This window comes from Sorex fumeus, unplaced genomic scaffold, assembly GCF_029834395.1.
Source record: "Sorex fumeus unplaced genomic scaffold, SorFum_2.1 ptg000013l, whole genome shotgun sequence".
Lineage (NCBI taxonomy): Eukaryota > Metazoa > Chordata > Mammalia > Eulipotyphla > Soricidae > Sorex > Sorex fumeus.
In genome coordinates, this window is record NW_026606070.1 from 3,279,740 (window position 1) to 3,300,093 (window position 20,354).

At 41.9% G+C, this 20,354-nt stretch overlaps 1 protein-coding gene and 1 pseudogene across 5 annotated transcripts in view; one reads left to right on the forward strand and one right to left on the reverse strand.

Annotated features, from left to right (window-relative positions):
• ARHGAP24 (Rho GTPase activating protein 24) overlaps positions 1-20,354 on the reverse strand; it is a 750,703-nt gene that overhangs the window by 35,837 nt on the left and 694,512 nt on the right. For 4 of the 5 annotated variants that reach the window (XM_056111392.1, XM_056111391.1, XM_056111394.1 and 1 more), the window contains one exon: positions 5,793-6,000. In XM_056111392.1, the coding sequence (XP_055967367.1) occupies positions 5,793-6,000 (208 nt within the window). Of the gene's footprint in view, positions 1-5,792; positions 6,001-19,478; positions 19,632-20,354 lie in introns of those variants that run through there. The other variant, XM_056111393.1, reaches the window with a different exon arrangement.
• LOC130020889 (uncharacterized) lies at positions 14,957-15,051 on the forward strand (annotated as a pseudogene).

Genomic DNA, 20,354 nt, shown 5'->3' on the forward strand with positions numbered 1-20,354 from the left:
AAAACTTCAAATCAGAAACTTCAAATGCCACAACCAGTAGCATCTGGGCATCTGCATTGAGACATTTCTCTTGCCGTTATTCTTATGCAAAATGGTACTAGAAGTCTAGGTAGCCCTCCCCTCCTTTGGTCATGAAAGTAACTTTCACTGGCAGTTAAATAGCTCAGACACTTGAAAATAATTGCTCCTATAAACAAATTACAGAATTAAAGATGAAAAAGTATTTTGAATGACGCATGCTCACAAAACAATACTCTTATCAAATGTGAAATCTATGAGGGAGGAACGCATTTAGAATTGCTTTGGTGAGCAGAACATTTGCATCTTAAAAAAGATCTAAATGTCTGGAGAGTGAAATAAAATGGTGTCATTATTTAACAGGAACAGTTTTTAACATCCCTACAAATATTTTATTTTTGTTCAAGTCTGATACTGAATACCCAGCAATTAATTTCTTTCTGCTCACATTCTATTTATTTGCCTTCCAGAATTAGTTTCCATGAACATTTCAGTCATTGAAGTAGTCTGCAGGTGAACCTGAGTCTCCAGTAGCTATGACATATTTATAAGTAACATAACTTTAGCTTTAGATGTGCATAATTATAAGTCAACATCTTCAAATACAACTTTAAGTTCACCACTAAAATGAAATTCTATTTTTATCACCAAATTGACCCCTTTTCTCTAACTGCCCCCAAGGGCCTTTTCCCCTAACCTTTCTGCTAACCACCAATATGGCCTTGAAGCCTGAAAATGTATTTTTCACTTATCCATTTATTTGGTTTCTCATATAAAGAAACATATGGCTCAGAAATGTGTTTTTCTCCAACTGACTTCATTAGCCACGGAACATTCTAGATCTCTCTCTCTGTTGCTGCAAATGGCAAACTTTCATCATTTTTACAGCTGAGTAGTTTCCATTGTGCATTGCCACACATCTCCTTTTCCAATCATTTGTCAGCAGGCACTTAGGTCATTTCCAACTTTGGGCTGTAGTAAACAGCGCCTCGATAAACACGGGAGTCTATGCAGCCCTTCTAATTAATTTTTTTGCTTTCTTTGGCTATTTATCTAAGACAGGATAACTAGATCATCTAGAACTTCTACTTTTGAATTTCTGGAAAAAAATATGCGTATCACTTTTTTTCATAAAGCCTATAGAAATTTACAAAATCACCAACATTCAAATTCACATTGTGGAAATTAAGTCAGTAATGCTCAAAGCTACAGAGTTACACCAGGATTAAATTAAAATATGTGGCTGGCTTTTCTGTCTTCCAGAATTCATGTGGTTTTTTTTTCCTTTTTCATTTTGTATCTGCAGACACTTAAACTTGTAGTTTGTTTAGTGATCCTAATTTTGTGACCCACACAAAAACCAAACAGAAGGGGAGAAGAGGAAAATGAAGGGCAAGGCAAAATGAATAGCACGTGGTGGCAGCTGGAATACTCAGGACAGCTGTTTTACCATGTTCTTAGACAGAACACAGAAAATCACTGTCTTCATACTGCCTCGAGTCCCAGGAATTCATGAGCTGAAGGGAATGTTCTCCCAGTCATGCCTGCTCCTACCATCTCAGCTCTTCCAAAATGTATCTTCTCTAAGAAGGATGCCATCTGGAAAAATTTGGGAACGCAATAATACTTGTTTCTAATTGGATTATACACATTTGGTAATTTTTTTGTTCCATCAATGTGGGGATGTTTAAAATAAAACATTATATTTTAATTTGTTTTCATTCCTAAACAGAAGGAATTCATAAAAGAATGCTGAGAAATGCTGATGCCTGTTGTTTTTTTTTACAGTTGACATAAACTGATAAAAACACAAGTTCTTCCAGGTCAATGAGAATGTCCTTTCTAACCAAACCCACTTTGGCCAAGCAGCCTGTGGGGAATCTAACTGTAGGAACATTGAGTTATGCATGCATCCAAGTCGCAAACTCGAACCTCAGAAATGGAAAAAAATAAAAACATTTACTCTAATTCAAGAAGAACACAAAGTGCCAATTGAATAAAATCTGGTGCATACATTTGTAATCTCTCTAAATCCAAATGATGTTGGTTCCGATTTATTTTTCAAAGCATCGTTATTTTCCCTCTGCCACAAGAAACACTTTCATTCAAATGAGAAATATAATCTTCTGTATCCCAAATGGAGAGCTTCAAAAGCTCACGTGGGTTGATGAGTAGGTGATCGTCAGCACCCAACTAAGTACACAAAATATTGAAACCTATAAAGGCAGAAAGACATACTACAATCAACTGATAAGTATGTACTACTTGAAATCATGTTGTGGAAATGATTGACATAGGAATTTGTTCATGATGTTGTATTAATGAGAATAGGCAGGATATCAAAACAGACTCTATTCATTTAGGTAGGTAGATCTCTGTGTTTTGATATATCTAAAGATCTAAATCTCTTACATACTGACTAGCTTGTACTAAAAAAATTAGGAACTCTCTAGGTTAAATTGAAATATTTATATTTACTTTATATATTTTAGCATAAAACATATACACACTATTATAATGTGTCTGAAGTCACAGCTGGGCTCTTCGAACAAATGTGTGTGACCTTCTCCACAGCCCAATATAAAAGGCTAAAGGAGGGAACTGTAAAAGAATTAAGATTTTCAAGATTGTCTCAGCAAAGCAAATGTATTCAGAAGAAATGTAAGGTGATGCTATTCTACTTTACTCATAGACCAAATATGGAAGGGCTTAAAAAGATTTGCAGGAATAAATTTGTGTATCCAGATAAAAAATCTATGAGGTTTTCCAAGCAATGATGAAAATTTGTTTGTTTTGCTTTTTGGGTCACACCCAGCGATGCACAGGGGTTACTCCTGGCTCTGCACTCAGGAGTTATTCCTGACAGTGCTCAGGGGACCATATGGGATGCTGGGAATTGAACCCGGGTCGGCTGCGTGCAAGGCAAGCGCCCTACCTGCTGTGCTATCTCTCCAACTCCCGAATGATGACAATTTGATAGTAACAGTTCAAAAAGAAATTTAGTTTTGGGATCCCAACTTTTCATTGGCAAGCCTCAAGCCTAAAGAAACTAGAAATTGGACAGTTTACAGAGCAGAATCAGAAGTCCAGCTAGCAAATCAGAAAGCAGAGAATATCAGAGAATAGAATTCTAACTTAAGTACATCTGTCAGTCACGGGCAAGGGGCCATGGAGGATTTCACTTCAAATTTATTTGGAGAATTTACTGTCTCTCCCTTTACAGAGTAACATGTATCAGACCTGGTAGAAAAACAAGGAAAAATTTAAAACAAACAAAACAATTATTTTAGTGATACCAGACCTTTTCAGTGCCAGAGGGACAGTATTGCCTGGAGGTCCCTTGCCTGGCATGCAAGACTTGATCCCCAGCACTGATCCCTACCCGCTGTGCTATGTCTCCCGCTCCCAAATGATGAAAATTTGATAGTAACAGTTCAAAAAGAAATTTAGTTTTGGGATCCCAACTTTTCATATGGTCCACTGAGCATTGTCAGGAGTGATTCCTGAATGCAGAGCCAGTAGTAAGCCTTGAGCACTTCCAGTGGTGCCCCAAGCCCCGCTACCTCCCACCAACAAAATCCAAATTATCCTAAGCAATACATTTTCAAAAATGTGATGCCTGACAAAATGCCAATGAAATGGGTGAGATGGGACGATTTTGATGATTGCTACAGTCTTGACCATGGAGTTATTTACCAGATCCTAAAACAGAAACGGGGCCCTAAAAGGAGAAAGGCAGATGGACGAAAACGTGCACGAAAGGGGCCAAACTGTGAAGCGACCATCACTTTAGCTTGTGATGCAGACCCATGGAGAGAAAGAAGGGAATGGCAATACATGTAAGCATCTTCTTCCATCTTCATCTAAATCCCATGTTGTGTGTGCAAAAGGTGAAATCTCAACAGGGCAACTGCCACTGAAAGAACATTTTCCCGGGATACTTTCCAACCTATTTTGAGGTCAGAATTTCTCTGATAACAAAACTAGTCAAAGATACTATAGGAAAGTGAAACCATATGTTGTTCCTTTTCTATCTGCTTGTCTTGCTTTTCTTTGGACACCAGCGTGAATAGAGCACGTGAGGCTTACACAAGGCAAACGAAGGCAGAAAGTGAGAGTGACTGGATGGTTTCACTCAGGCATGGAACCTACGTCATGGGAGCAAAGGAACAAGGCACAAAACAAAGGATCCTGTAGATTGTGTGGTGCTGGAACAATAGTACGGTGGGTAGGGAACTTGCCTTGCATGTGACTGTCCCAATTTTGATCCCTGGCACACTTAGCCCCATCAGGAGTGATCTCTGAGCACAGAACCAGGGGCAAGCCTTGAGTAAAGGCTGGGTATAGCCCCAACAGAACAAAACAAAGATCTCTTATATTTTAAGAGGTTGCTTACTAGAGAAGTGGAGGCAGGGATGAGAGACATATTGATATGGGTCAACATATCAGTGTGGATGCCAACAAGACTGGTTATTGTGGATGGCAATAGCTGCAGTGATTTTATATATTATATAAAACATTATTAATATAATATGTAATATATGCTACCGAAAGCATCCTGCCCACATGGCAGAGTCTGGCAAACTCCCCGGGGTGTACTCAATATGCTAAATACCAGTAACGTGGATGGGTCTCATTCTCCTGACCCTGAAAGTGCCTTGAATATGGCACTTTCTAAAATCTCAAGGGCTAGGACGAAGGAGACGTTACTGGTGCCTGCTCAAGGAAATTGATGAACAGGATGACTGTGATCGTGATTATATATGATATAATATATATGATATATAGAGAACAAGGCAGAGTCTTCTACCCTGTGCCTGACTGTCTCCACCAGGGCCCAACAGCTGAAGACCTCCGGGGCCCAGCCAAGGCCATGCTGGGACCACTCTCCACACACTTGGATGAACCTCACGCATAAAAGAACTGGCAGAGGAACCCAGGTGTGTGAGACCCGGGGCTGAGATCTCCAAGCCTGCACGGTTTGGGACTGGACCTGCCAGTAACTAGACAGTTACACCCACCAACTGCCGTGTAACTCCAACAACGGCCAAGATCCAGAGATTATCACACTCAGCTCCCGGAAGCACGCGGCCGCAAATGCGGCCGCGCAACATATTATCATCTCATTCCTACTTTGGACAAACTGGCAGGCTACCAAATGTAACCTGCCCACTCGGCAGAGTCTGGCAAACTCCCCGTGGTATACCCAATATGCCAAATACCAGTAACAATGATGGGTCTCATTCTCCTAACCCTGAAAAAGCCTTGAATATGGCACTTTAAAAAAAAAAATCTCAGGGCTAGGATGAAGAAGATGTTACTGGCACCTGCTCGAGGCAATCGACGAACAACAGGGTGGTCGTGATCATGATATATTATATATAATATATATGTGTCATATAGATACATACATATGTATGCACACATATCAAGGAGTGAAGTTGTAGTCCAGAAACAAAATTATAAACCAAGAGTATGCTAATACAATGTGATCAGCATACTACATTAAAAGTTCAACTTTCCACTGTGAAAGCTTGGACCTTTATTTTCAAACCAAAGGGAGCAAAGAAATATTGTTTAAAGTGGGGAACAGCATAAGTAAGCAAAAGACAAAGTATGATACAATAACTTCCTTAACATAATAAAAGTAAACAACCTTCATATGAGTTTCATCTTCTAAACTGTGATACCAACGAAGGGATTTCAACCCACCAGTATTTTCCATTGCCTTGGGGTTTGTGGGGAAGGATGCCTAGTAAAATTTTGTACTCTACCTGTCAAATGCTGGTTTCTCGCCACAGTCGAAGGCATCCTGGAGCTCCTTCACGAGGTTGGCCTGGCCTGGCAGCCGGAAGAGACCCTCTTCTTTGAGGCCCCTTTGCCGGATAAAGCCCACACACTGTTCCACCAGCATGGGGGCCAGGCGGTTCCCGTATCTTTTTTCATACCGGACAGTGTCTTCCAGCTTCTGTCCAAATATGCCTGGAGAAAGAGAGGGTTCCTAGTGAATGTGAGAAATGCATATTTTCCTTCCTGGGTGCTTTCTAATAAAATTCAGCATCAAAGATATGGGCTGAAGGCTAACAAGCGTGCGTATAGTACTACGCCTTATGAAGTGATCACACATTATATTCGATTTTCAAAATGACAAGGGGTTATCTTTTATTGTCCCCCTCTATTCCATATCCAGCACAAAATCAAAACAAAATATGGAATCAGAGAATAAACCCATTGTAATGTTATTTTAGCTTTTCCCCTTCTTTCTGAAAAAGCTTCTTTCCTAAGTTGGAGAGCAGGTAAAGTGTTCGGTTGCAAGTGTTTACACAGCAGGTAAAGTGTTCGGTTGCATGCAGCTGACCTGGGTTAAAACTCAGCATCCCAGATGGTCTCCTGAGCACTGCTGGGAGTAAATGCAGAACCAGGAGTAAACCTGACATCACAGGATGTGGTCCCAAACCAACAATAAACAGCAAAAAACAAACAAAACCCCCAAACAACAACAGAAGCTTCCTTTCTATTAAGAAGCTTAAAAGCAGAAAAATTCTGCACACATAACCTTGTTCCTGTTTTAACTTTATGCCTAAATTTCACTGGGTTTAAAGACTGTTCATTTTCTTGCTTACTGTGTGTTTTCAAGTGATGAAGTCATACTACTATTGACTAGACAAATTATACATCAAACATATTTTTGACAGTTTCATTCCTTTAAAAACCTTAATTTATGTGGTTGAAACCAATAAAATTCCATTCATTCATCTGAAAGGGAAAAGTCTGAATTATGAAGTAGCGCCTCACCCAAACTATGGCAGCAGAATCACAATGATTTCCCTGGAGAGGAACCTGCATTTTACCCCTTATCTCCCAGAGTTGCCAGCCTGTGGCTAGGAGTTAAAAAATAATAATACATTTTGATGATTTTTATTAAAAATACCAAAAGACCTTGACAGGGGCATCCTCATAAAAACGTGACATATAGGCCACGTCAGGGAAAAAAGTTCTGATAATAAAGAAAAAAAAATTAAACGAGAAACTCTGGATAGCCTACATTTCACATCAGACTGAGTACCGAAGAAGTGAATTTTGGAAAGTAGGTTGATAAGGACTCTGGTCTTCCTGAAGTGAGGAAGAAGTCAGTGAGAGCTACAGCAGCTGCTTAAAGGAAGCAGGCATAAATTAGAGAGCAAGAAGGGCCTGCCTCAGGGCTGGAGCCATAGCATAGTGGGTAGGGTGTTTGCCTTGCATGCAGCGAATCCGGGGTTCAATCCCCAGCATCCCATAAGTTCCCCCGAACACCGCCAGGAGTGATTACTGAGCATAGAGCCAGGAGTAACCCCTGAGCATCACAAAGCAATGTGACCAAAAAGAAAAAAAAAAAAAAAAAAAAAAAAAGGGCCAGTTATCTCTTCGGGCCCAGGGATTTCTCACAGAGGGAAGGCCATAGGAGGCCAGGCACTGTGACTAGCCTCTGAATAGCAGTGATTTTCAGACACAGAATGATAGGTACCCAGCCCCCAACACACACACACACACACACACACACACACACACACACACGCACGCACTCTGTTTCTCCCTGTCACAGACCTCTGGTTCTGCAAAGAGAAGACTGCCAATACTTAGAAGGCAGGGACTCCTTCCCTTGAATCCCAGGCCAGCCTGTCATCAGAGTAGGCCCCTAAAGATAGTAAATACCAACAGCGGGGCCTGGGGGGAGATCTGGAACCCATCACAGTCACTGAAGTCTGATGCATACAAAATGGAGCTGGTCATAAGAAAGGAAAGAATAAGGAACTGTGTAACCTTCTGGTTCTCCGGACCAAACACACTGGTGGGATGTAATAAGAGTGAGGAACTGTAACAAGAGTGAGGAACTGTAATGAGAGTGAGGAACTGTAACAAGAGTAAGGCACACCTACCAAGGCATGAGCCTGTACTGGACAGGCTTTAGAACGGTAAAGCAATACAATTAGCTTTAAAAAACACAAATATAAAATACTTTGATATTTGAAACCCTTGGTCCAGGCATTCAGGGCACTGAACAATTCCTCTATTCACACTGAGTAATATCAGTATCTTTAAAATATATTTACTTTTCATAGTAGCTTGCAAGATGATTAAATCATTAGAAAAATAAAAAACTGGAGGGGGGAATAAAAGCAAATGTGACTCCAAGTGTTCCCAGATGGGATAAGTATCAATAAATTGCTTATTTTTTGGAGAGCTGGCTTTTATTCTTTTGGTTGGGGATCATACCTGGTGGTTCTCAGGACTCACTCCCGGCTCTGGCCTCGGGGACGAGACCTGGCTAGGCTTGGGGCACTGTGTGTGGCGTGGGATGAAACCCTGCTCAGCTGCTGGCATGCAAGGCACGCACCTTACCCACTGTGCTTTAGTTCTGCACCCAATAAACTGTTTCAATGGTTCGATACGTTTCACAAAATAGTGTGACTGCAGATGAGAACTACCTCAAACTAGTTTAAATAGAAACAAACGTTTTTGCACATGTTGTTTTCAGAGCTAGAATGCCTATGATGGTCACGGGAAGGGTTCTGTGGGTGCTTCCAGTTTCCAGGTAAACCAGAATTCAACAGGTCTGCACAACAGAAAGACTCTACTAATCTGGCCAGACTCATTCCACAGCCACAAGTCCCATGTGAGAATCTGGCCAGGTCACCTTATATAGACTGACTCAGAGCTCTGCAATCAGCTTTCTCCAAATCACTTTTTTCCAGGATTTCCTATATTTATCTTATCTCCTACCTCATAAACCATCCACACCCCACTACTGCCTCCCACATCTCATCATTGGTGAGAAGGATTTGAGCCATGCCTGTGTACTTGCTTTTCAATTACTCAATAAAAAATTTCTCATAAAACCCAGTGCTGAAGAGTTTGGATTCTATGTCAGGAAGCGAATGAGCTCTTCTCCATAACAAGAAGAAAGAAAACAAAATTGCATGTTTATATTCTGAAAGACTCCCCTCCCATGCCTTTGGGCAACTATTTCAGAACCCAAATCTCAAAATTGTAAGGATTTGATAATAAAAGAACAGAACAGGTGATTCAGCCTCCTATCTTTAAAATCATTTAAACTGTAAACCAAAATCACCAAATCTGAAGGAACAAATACTTGGTCCCAAGGAGAATATTCTTAATTCAGGGAGAAATGATAACACAACAAAAAAGACAAACTAGTCTAGAGTTGGTGTTAGATCTAGCACTTAATCAAATTAATTTATTCCTTTTAGGGACAAAATGTTTTGTAGGATCTAGTATTAATATTCAAGAACAGAGCAAACAGAATTAGTAAATGACATTCTTTAAAGACAGTGAAGATTGAAGCTCCAAACAGGTCTGTTTAACTTGGCTCATGGATTTTGGAATGAGCAAGTCCTCAGCAAGGGAGTGAGGCTCCCGATAGTCACACCCACATTTCCTTTTCTCTACCTGGAATTCTAAGATTTCTCCCACTTCCCAGAAAATCTTCTGGTTCCTAAAGAACAACTGATTACAGAATGCAAGAAAAAAATACGACTGGAACTTTCGATCCCTCTTTTCCCCATGTTTTACATTTACACATTTGTCTCTTAAGCCTTTTCAAAGAAGAATATACAGGCAATTTTATAATTTATGAAATTGGTAGAGATCTTAAATAAATCACCCAAGTTTAGTCACACAACATTTAAGAGAACTCGACATTACACAAAGCAATAGAACTCTACATTCAGATTGACTCTGCTTCCAAACCATTACTCATTCATTAATATATCTTTATTTAATCGTAATTATCATGTTTATTCATACTGTATTCTTTAAAATAGCAGTAAATTATAAAAATGAGTAAACTCTACGATCTTTTCTATTCTCTGAAGGAGTTATAAGGAACTAGAGAGATAGAACAGGGTGTAGGAACTTGCCTTGCCTATAACCAAACAGGTAGAATCCCCTGTACCCCATATGGTACCCCGAGTCTAGCCAGGAGTGATTCTTTGAGCAAAGAGCCAGAAGTAAGTTCTGAGCAGAGCTGGATATGGTGGCCAATAAAATAAAACAAACAAAAAAAAAGAGTGATATTAAGAACTGAAGGGATAGCACAGGGGCTAAGCTTCACACATCACATGCAGCCAACCCCAACTTGGTTCCCAACATCTCCTTTCTCGTGTATAGCCCTGGTGTCCTCCAAGCTGAGTGCTCCCTTCCAGGCACCATAGGGTCTGAGCAGCACTGGAAGGTGCCCCAGGAACCTCTCAAGCACCACTTGGGACATGCCCACCTTCAAAAATGGTAGGTAATAAGAGCAAAGCTGTGTTTACTTCTACCAGGTCTGAATATAAGAAGCATATCTGCATTTGTTATTTAAAATTCACAGTAGTCTATTAAGTAGCTACCATCATTACTTCCAATTTATAGAGGAGACTGACGAACCAAAAAATTAAAAAACTTGAATGTCACACTAGTACAACGAGTGGCGCCAGGATTTGATCAAGGCTATTGGACTTCAGACTTTTCGGGATTCATTTTAGAATTTCTGTGCAGCGCATGGGCGGGAACTAAGCTATGGAGAAAGAAATAAGCGTTCGCTATATTTATGACTTCATTTCTATCAAATTTGGAATGCTGATTTCTGTTGACCAAAATATAAATTTGGGGGCAGAGTTCTACTTCCAGTGTACTTCTAAAACTGAGGGGAGTCCCTTCTGATGTAGGTGCTCACATGGGCACCTTAGCCCAAAAGGAGACTTCCAGTTCACTGTGGCTGCTTGCTGGGCTCACTGGCCGAAATTTGGGGGAAGAGCAGCAAAAAAGGGGAAAAATTAAAGTAGTGAACAACTTGCTCAAAGAAACAATTTCCATTAAGTAGCACTGTAGTACTGTCCTCCCATTGTTCATCGATTTGCTCGAGCGGGCATCAGTAACCAGTCTCCAGTGTGAGACTTATTGTTACTGTTTTTGGCATATCAAATACACACACCATGGAGAGCTTGCCAGGCTCTGCCGTGCGGGACTTACCAGACTCTCTGAGAGGGACAGAGGAATCGAACCAGGTTGGCTGCGTGCAAGGTAAACGCCCTACCCACTGTGCTATCACTCCAGCCCAACTCTATCTACCAACATAATATGCAAAGAGGTAAATGTAGGCAATGCATAGATAGGTTTAGAAATTCCTGCAGAGAAGTAACAGTTTTCTTCAAAATCTAGTTTTGCCAAAAGTTAGAAACTACGTATAGTCTTAAGGATAGAATGTAAACACACTTGGCTTATAATGGGTATGTGTGAATTAACTCCTGGATGAGAATTTTGTTTGTTAAGTGCACAAACATGTATGTGTGGAAAGTTACCTCAAACTCCTTTCTAACAGCATGGACAAAAGTCAAATCAAAACAAATTAAAGATCTGATCGATTCGATTAGATCTGATCCATAACATTAAATCTGATCCATAACATCAGATCTGATCCATAAATTATGTTGAGGAAAACATAGGTAGAATACTGCATGACACTGCATCTAGAGGCATCTTCAATGATTCAAATCCATTAACCAAATTAATTGTTGCAAAGATAAACAAATAGCATGACAGCCAACCAAGACACATCTGTACCACAAAAAAATAAATAAATAAAAATGACGACTGGAATAAAAAGACACCCCACCACATGGGAGCGAATGTTTACCCACCACTCATCAAATAAAGGATTAGTAGTCAAGATACAGAAAGCATTGGAAGAACTTTACAAGACAAAATTAAGCAATCCCTTCAAAGACTGTGGGGAAGAGATCAAGAGAGACTTTCTCAAGACATCCGTGTGGCCAAAAGATATATGACAAAAGTGCTCTGCATCATCAGGTGAATGCAAATTAAAAGAACAATGGGACAGTGAGACTGGTATACAACACAAAGAAGAGAAACAACCAGTCTTGGTGTGGATCAGAGAAAAATTAGACTCTCATTTATTGTCAACTGGTTCAGCTCTTTGGGAAAACAATACGGGCGCTTCTCAAAAAGCTAGAAAAGAGCTCCTATAGGACCCAGTCATTTCATTTATTGGCATTTAGTTCAAGGGCCCCAAAACTCTACTCTAAAATGACACTTACACTCCTGTATTCACTGCAGACCTATTCCCAACAGACAAAGCTCAGACACAGGCCACATGCCCAAGAACAGATGACTGGAAATCATGGTATATATACACAGTGGAATACTACTAGGCATGAGAAAGAGGAAATAGGAAATCATGCAATTTTCTGCCAGGTGGATGGATCTGGAGAATATTAAACTGAGTGAAGTTAGTCAGAAGGAGAGAGGGACAGACAGAGAATGATCTGGAATATAAAGACATGTAGTAGTAGAGGCAAATGTCCAAAGGTAATAGAAGCAAAGAGTGTTCAGCAGGAAGCTGCCACTGGGGAAATGGTGGTGGGGGTGGGTGTTGGGAGGGTGGGGTTGTGAGAAAATGGTGAGGAAGTGGACACTCTAGAGGAGGGTGTGGTACTGGAATGATTCATGTCGGAAACCCTAACATTAACAGCATGTATTATAGACTTTTGTCTGAAGTAGCGCTGTAGCACTGTCTTCCCATTGTTCATCGATTTGCTCGAGCAGGCACCAGCAATGTCTAACAACAAATTGTGAGACTTTTTCTTACTGTTTTTGGCATATCTAATATGTCACAGGTAGCTTTCCAGGCTTTGCCATGCGGGCAAGATACTCTCAGTAGCTTGCCAAGACTTCAAGAGGGGCAGAGGAATCGAACTCGGGTTGGCTGCGTGCAAGGCAAATGCCTTACCCGCTGTGCTATCATTCCAGCCTAAAGTAAAACTTTAAAAAATTGTATCACTAAAGTAAAACTTTAAAAAATTGTATCACTTTGAGGGGGCAGTAAAACTTCAAAATTTAAAATTAACTAAAAAGGACAAAGGTCGTGAGCTGTTCCCAATCCACAACATGGGAAAAAGAACACATTGTTTAGCAAATGATTAACATGGATTCGTCCTGTGGCACAAGTCATGCAAACTGTCCCAGTCTTTTCCACCGAAATTACCTGTACGGTTTTACATTTTACACTCCCTGACAAACCAGTCATTCCTGAAATTTAGGGGTGACAAGGATATACGAGGCAGTCTCTTCTGGAAGTATGTGAGTGATGCCATAAAGGATTGCCCAAATCTAAATTTTTATTTGGGCTGAGAATTAAAATACTCTGGTGAATTTTATATATACGTGGCCAGCTGTTTCAATTGAGAGAGAAAGAGAAAAAAAAACAAGAAAAAAATCTAAATATTCTTCTTTTGAATTGGAGAGATAGTTTAAGACAGATGTTTGCGTTGCAAGCAATCAACCCTGATTTGACCCCCAGTATCACAGTATCACATCACTCAAGGTCCCCTGAGTACAGCCAGGATTGATAGGCAAAGAGTTAGAAGCATTGTGTGAGCACTATTGGGTATATCCCAAACTCCCCCTCCTCAAAACTAACAGATGAATAAAAAGATAAATAACCTCTGTCATTCAGTGCTCCATGTGAGTTATCCAAACAACAGCTAGAAGCAGTCTATGATGTTATGAGAATGATCAGATGAATCTATTCAAATTCCATAGATCCTGGAACAGAAAACCAGATCTTCGTATCTCTGTCCTGGAATTATTTATTCTCTTTGCCCTTCAAGTCTCACTAAGTATATCTTTGGCTCCACTTCATCACTTTCTATTGTCTTGCCAACCTAATTAGTTTGGCCTCTGAGAGCATCATTCTATGAAGAGGCTTTTCTGAGATCACCAACTTCCTGGCTATCATGACATTAAGATCCAAATCTAGTTTTTCATTATGTTATACCTCATTTCCTTAAAAAACATCAGTCTCTTCTTCCTGTCCTCCTACCATGTTGCATTATCCCTGCCTCCCAGGATGTTCTTCCTAGTTTCCTTCTTGAATCTGCTACCTGTTAGGCCTTTCCTATAAATTCATTAGTTATGGATTCTGTTATCAGTTCTAGACTCACCTTACTTGGTAACATTTCTTTGCAGAAACAGTTTTCAAAACACTGTATCTACAGGTTTGTATTTTACTAGGGGCCACTCACGGGGTCACTTGCCTGGAATCTTGAAAGACCACGAGAGCCCACAATATGTTTATCTCAAAATACTCTCAAACTCAAAACTCCTAAAACCAGTTTTTCTTCAAAAATTGATTATTTACTATCCTGACTTTGTTTCACTGCCAAGTCACTGGAAGCAGATGAGGTTCACCCTAGATTTCTCCTTCCTTTATGTTTTTCTCTTAAACACAAAACACTCCTAGGTATTTTTTCAATGATATTTTAAAGAACAGACTCCACGATTCACACAAAAATCTCAAAAATTCTCACTTGGGGACGGAGCCAGAAATATGGCTCCAGATAAAGCCACTCTTGCCTTGCATGTGTGTGACCCTGGGGTTGATTACTAGCATCACCTAAAAAACTGAAAACAAATGAAAAAATTCTCACTTTTCTGCTCCCTTCTGCACCCCCACAGTGGGCTTCATAGGAGTTAGAATTTATCAAAAACACTTTTCAGCCTAATTTTTTTCCATTGGTGCCATTGGTCAATCACTTTTTCATATAATTCAAAATCATTGCAATTTGACCTTTGCCTCTTCATCCACCACATATAAACCAACAATTAATGTTTTGTATTCTGCTGCTTCTTCACAAACATGCTCTTTAACTGCCTCGGCTATTTGCTGTGGTCCTAAGTGGTACATGACTTATCATGTCTTCATGCCTCAGAACTTGCCTAGCATGATTTGACTCATAGCATCTGCTTGGTTGTCTTTATCAGCATTCCTCACTCCCACCCAGATGTGTGTTCTTTTATTTCTCAATACACTGCTGTGTGTTACTTATTTGGATATCTATCACAGATTATTCTCCCAGCCCTTGAAAGACAGCCACAGTACTTGTTTTGGGAGCAAAAATTGGACTGATAAAGAGAATATTAGCATGACCCCTGGGTAAGTATGGTCTGCAAGTTCATGAAGCATTTCACATTTTTAAGCAGAAAAAGGAAAACAGGAAGGACAAGGGACCCAAGTACCTCTGTGGCTTAGTATGTGACACTCTGGCCCTTTGATGTGTGGCTGGACCAGGGTCACTGGCCTCACATCCCCTTCTGTGTGCTTATTTTAATAAAACAACAATATATTAATGCAATCACAATGGTGTCTGCATAAAATAATATCATAATATATGTAATTTTTAAAAATTTGATTGGATAGCAAGTAGGTTTTGGTCGCATGTGCGTGTCCTCTGAAATTCCTATGTTGAAAATCTAACACCCAAGTAGGCAAGGTGAATTAATTTTCACCCTCTGGAAGTTAATTTGGCCATTAAGATATGTTGTTCAAAACTAAGACAACAAAAAAGTGTCATTTTTCTGCCATGTGACATACGGCACAAAGTTGACCGTACATAACCCAGAAAAGGGACCTCACTAGAATCTAACCATCTGCTCTGCTTTCCAACCCCCACTGGCTAGATCTCTGAGAAATACTTTTCCATTGCTTATAAACTACTCTGCCTGGCATTTTGTTATAACCTGACCAGACTAACACACATACGCAAACTTTTACTTATATCTCTGGAACTTAATACCGAAGATAAATACCAAAGAGGGTGAGTAATGTATGCTCAAAAAATGGTGACATTAATGTATATGTTCATAGAAAACTCTTCACCTCCTTAATGATAGGAAACAAATAAATCCAATATCAAGTGAACAGTCAATCTCTTGACAGTTTTCAAGCTGTAACACTGAGTTATGAAAACGTGGAAACAAAAACGTCTCTGGTTTGCTTATTGCAACTCAGAAGTTGAATAAGCACGTATTTTTGTTTTGTTTTGTTGTTAAGATTTTCCACTATTACTTCTTTTTTCCGAGCTCTCTATCCCTTTCTTCCTGTAGATCATGTACTAGGGATTTTATCTGGGTGTTTTGCTTTTGGGCCACACCTAGCTCTGTGCTCTGTGCTCAGAGGTCATACCTGGAGTTGTGTGGGGAACCAGGAGGTGCTGGGGTTAGAACCAGGGTGAGCTTCATGCAAGGCAAGTGCCTTAGTCCCTGTTCTCTCTCTCTCTCTCTCTCTCTCTCTCTCTCTCTCTCTCTCTCTCTCTCTTTCTCTCTCTCTCCTCTCTTACTCTCTCTCTTTCTTTTCCCCCTCCCCTCTCTCTGGCCCTTATGTAGAGAAGTTATTTTAATTTTACAAACGTTGCTTACAGAAACCCTTGTGGCAAAATAAATCTTGATATCACCAGTATTATAAAATTTTCTATTAAAACTAAATATTTATTCATGGTCAATGGACAAATAAAAAGTTGTGCAACTTCACACAGAATTAAAGAAGAAAGTCAGCCAAGATTTACTTTAATCTGTCAAGAGAATTTTCTGCTTTGGAAGCAAGGGTTTAGAAGGCACTTGGTTGTACTTAGGGGCTACTCCTAATTCTGTGCTCAGTGGTTGCTCCGAGCAGTGCTTAGGGGACCATGCATTGCTGGGAATCTAACCAGGGTCAGCCTCATGCAAGGCAAGAGCCTTAACCCCAATTTTCTCTCCAGTGCTAACACCATAACTTTCTAAGTAGTCAGCAACTCTTAGAGGAATAGAAAACTTTCAATCCAAGGAATTTAGACTATAATAGCCAGTGAGTGTTTGACAGAGTTCGGGTTATTTCTGTAGTTAATATAGGGAACGGGGAGACAATTAAAAACCTGGAAAAAATCAAGAAAGTGTGACAATGTGAATATAGGGAAGCAGTGGTGTAGGTCTTGGATGTCATTTTCATCTGCGTACAAAAGCCATAATATTGACATTTATTTCCTTATGATTTTCTTATTCGACATTCACAAACATTCTGCGAGAGATCCCTTTTGGGCAAAGACATGGTGACCAGTGATCATATATGGAGAAGGTAACCAATATAGGTACAAAAAAATATATCTATGATTCTCAAACCTCAGCCTTATATAGGTCCAGATGGATAACTTATCGATCGACCTAACCATATATTCTTGAACACTCAAGACTAAAAATACACACAAGTAGTCTTTGATTCACCAAACCGGAAGGCCCTAACTTACACCCTGAAAGCGATGTCATTCTTAGATTTCTAATAGCAACATTTTTCAGTGACCTTTATTAGCAGAGACCAAGAGAGAGGGAGGGGAAGGGGACTAAGGACAGTGTGTGTGTGGGGGGGGGGGCGGGGGCAGCTGGCATGGCATGACACACTCTCCCCTCTCCGTCTCTCCAGCCTGCTGGCATTCCTGCGGCTCTGGTCTCCTGTCATTTCACCCTGACAGCACTTCAGAAACAAAACGTGTCTTACATGTGGAGCAGGGAAAACAGATGCGTCAACGTTTTTTCGCTTCGAGCTCCATTCCATGACTCACTCTCTTTTGCATTCACTGAGATGACTTAAGCTGCCCCGCTCCCCCAAGGCTGGAGTGGGACTCCCAGACTCAGGCCTCCTGGAACTACTTGAGCACCAGAGAGACTAAACAAAGCACGAAAGAGGCGGCCTGGTTGGGGAGCCCAGCGCCCAAAGGAAGCCAGTGCTTTCTGTTCAGGGCTGGATTTCTAATAAAGCTGTAGGCAGCCTTTGCTGCCCTCTGCCACCCACACGGTTTCCTGGTGCAGCAGAGAAGGCAGAGTCCCTCCCTACCACCAACCCCCAGCCCAGCCTGCTCTAGCTTAGGAGAAAGAAAGAAAACAACCCCCAGAGGCAGGCTTGCCACACCTCTCCTTTCTGCCTTCTCTCAGGAACCAACGGGAGGCTAGGGACATTTAAAAACCTGTTCTGCCTCTATTGATAATCTGAACATGCCTCCGATGGTCACTTCCCCCGGTGAGGGGTTAGCATGCCGCAAATAGGAAGGACAACGCTTCGTAAATAGTCATGGGAATGACCCCTGAGGACAGCACCCACTCTCCTGGTAGCACCCGGGCGGGCCAGCAGAGAGCTCAGGGGCCAGCACTGTGCCAGCGAGGAAGGGGAGGAGGTGCAATGCCCTGCACTGTTCCCAGATTCGGGCAGGCGGACTGGGCCCCACCACTGGAGCTGAGATGGTAAGAAGGTGAAGCGTGCCTTGTAGCTGCAAGCACACATTCACTGTCCTCAGCACATCTTCACATGTGTGAACAGCAGCCCTTTTCCATGTTCGGATGAGCCAGTTTAGTTGCTGAGGAGTAGGGAAGCCAGAGGCAGACACCTTCTCAGTAATCAGTTCTTACTCTCCCCCTCAACCCACACAAACACACACACACACACACACACACCACAATTTCTGTCACTGCCAATTTCTCTATCAGTGATGCAATATGGCAGTACCCATAAACTCTCCAGATTTATAAAATAATAAGCCATGGAGTGCTCATTTATTTTTGGGCATCACAAAGGGGTATTCATTAACATCTAGATTTCTTACAGATCATTATTCGTGGGTTCTAACTGCTTAAAGGGAAAGACTCCGAAAGAACAGAAATTAATTTTTAAAACTTCTCACTGTATTTTGCTTTATATCTGTACTTTTAGATATAGGTTCCTTTTCTTACCCTGTCTTTATTTTGCTGGTTACTCAGTAGAAAGAATAATGGTAGCAGATTTTAAAAAGAGAGAGAGAGAGAGAGAGAGAGAGAGAGAGAGAAGAAATGACTGTCAATAGTATTCAAATCAGCTAAATCATTAGCTTATGTAATATTAAAATAATAATTGCAACTGAAATTTAAATAATGATTCTAATTCACGATTCCCTTTTAAAACAAAAAGGAACACTTGATACACAGACATTTTCTGAAATGCTTTCATTTGACCTGCTCTGTGCCCTTTAACTCTTTCAGAACCAATCAACTCCAAAGAGGCTTAGTGTCTTTTATTGATCATAAACTGGTATATTGTTCTCATGCCCTGCTGCTCATACACCGGCTTCCTCTAAGATCACTTATGATACAGTTAGAAAGTGAAGGTGACGCCTGTTTCTCATCAGTGCTAACCAATCTCACTGGAGGTCTCTTGAAAAACGTCACTCCGAAGAGCTCAGTTACTAACCATCTCAGCAGAAAAGGTGAGGCAACCAGAGATAGTTAGAACCCAGGTTCCAGGGGCAAGAGCTCAGTTACAGGATCTGGGGCTGGGGACAGCTGGTGTGGCTGGTGACAGCTGCCCCTCCTCTGCTGGTCACTCCCTCAAATTCCCGGTCAGTCCAGGTCACATCAATCGCCTCCTACGACCCTCCACAGACAGGGACGCAGAGCATCTGAACGCTAATATTTAAGCACAGACAACCCGAGACACAAGTCACTCTTCCACGGCTCCCAGCCCTGGGGTGCCAAACTCCCACCTTGGCTGGGCAACGGCCCAGGAAGCAGGCGAGAATGCAAGCATGTGTGAGGAAAAGACAGCAACCCATCATCCATCGTCCACCTACCTTTCCGGAAGCTAAAGCATCGTTTGATTCTCCTATAGGTGGTTTTGGGGAGGAAAGGCGTGGATGCCGGGGTCCCCGACGGGCGCCCCCCGTGACTTCGGTCCTCGGGCATCATACAGGCTGGAAGTTCTGATCCACTCTGGCCTTGGCTTTAGAACCTGCCTCTGCGAGCAAGCCCACAGAGCCCCCTTCCCATGTTTGCTGGATCCGTTTGGAGGGTGATTCTTAATCCTTGAAGGTGGTGATCCCAGGTCCAGGGGGAGGGAGATGGGACCACCTTGCATTTAACTTCCTTCTGGCAAAAACTTCCTTTTCTCTTGGCTAATCCAGGGAATGGATCAGGAATTTTTTTTTTTTTTAAGTGAATACAGACACTCCAAAATGTCAGGAACCACAGAGAAGCCCCAGGCAGTCACTGCACTTGTCTTCCCACAGCAAGATTTATGACTGTTACTGTTAGAGTAAAGACTTCTCAGCTGGCCATGCGGCGGGTCCTCTGGAAAGAGCAGCCAAGAGCAGGGTGCAGGGGAGAGGGGGTGGCCAGCCAGGCGGGATGACAAAGAGGCACCCGGGGAAGGCTCAGGGCTGCAGCCGCCGCCTCCTCCCGGCTGGGCACCCGAGCAGGCGGACACTGGCACCTCCCGGAGCAATCCCGGGCCTGGACCGCGGCTGCCCAGCGCTCGCCCCGCGCGCGTCCGGAGCGCCCCTCATCTTCCGACGATGATGCTGCGGCAGGCTTCAAACTCCGGGGGTTCCCCCCGGTGGGGGGGTGGGGGTCGGTCCAGCGCCCGCGCGGCTGCGGGCTCGCCCCCTCCGCCGCTTTGCAGGCGCTTCTCCCGGGCTCCTTTGCTCAATGAGAGAAGCCGGGAGCTGGCC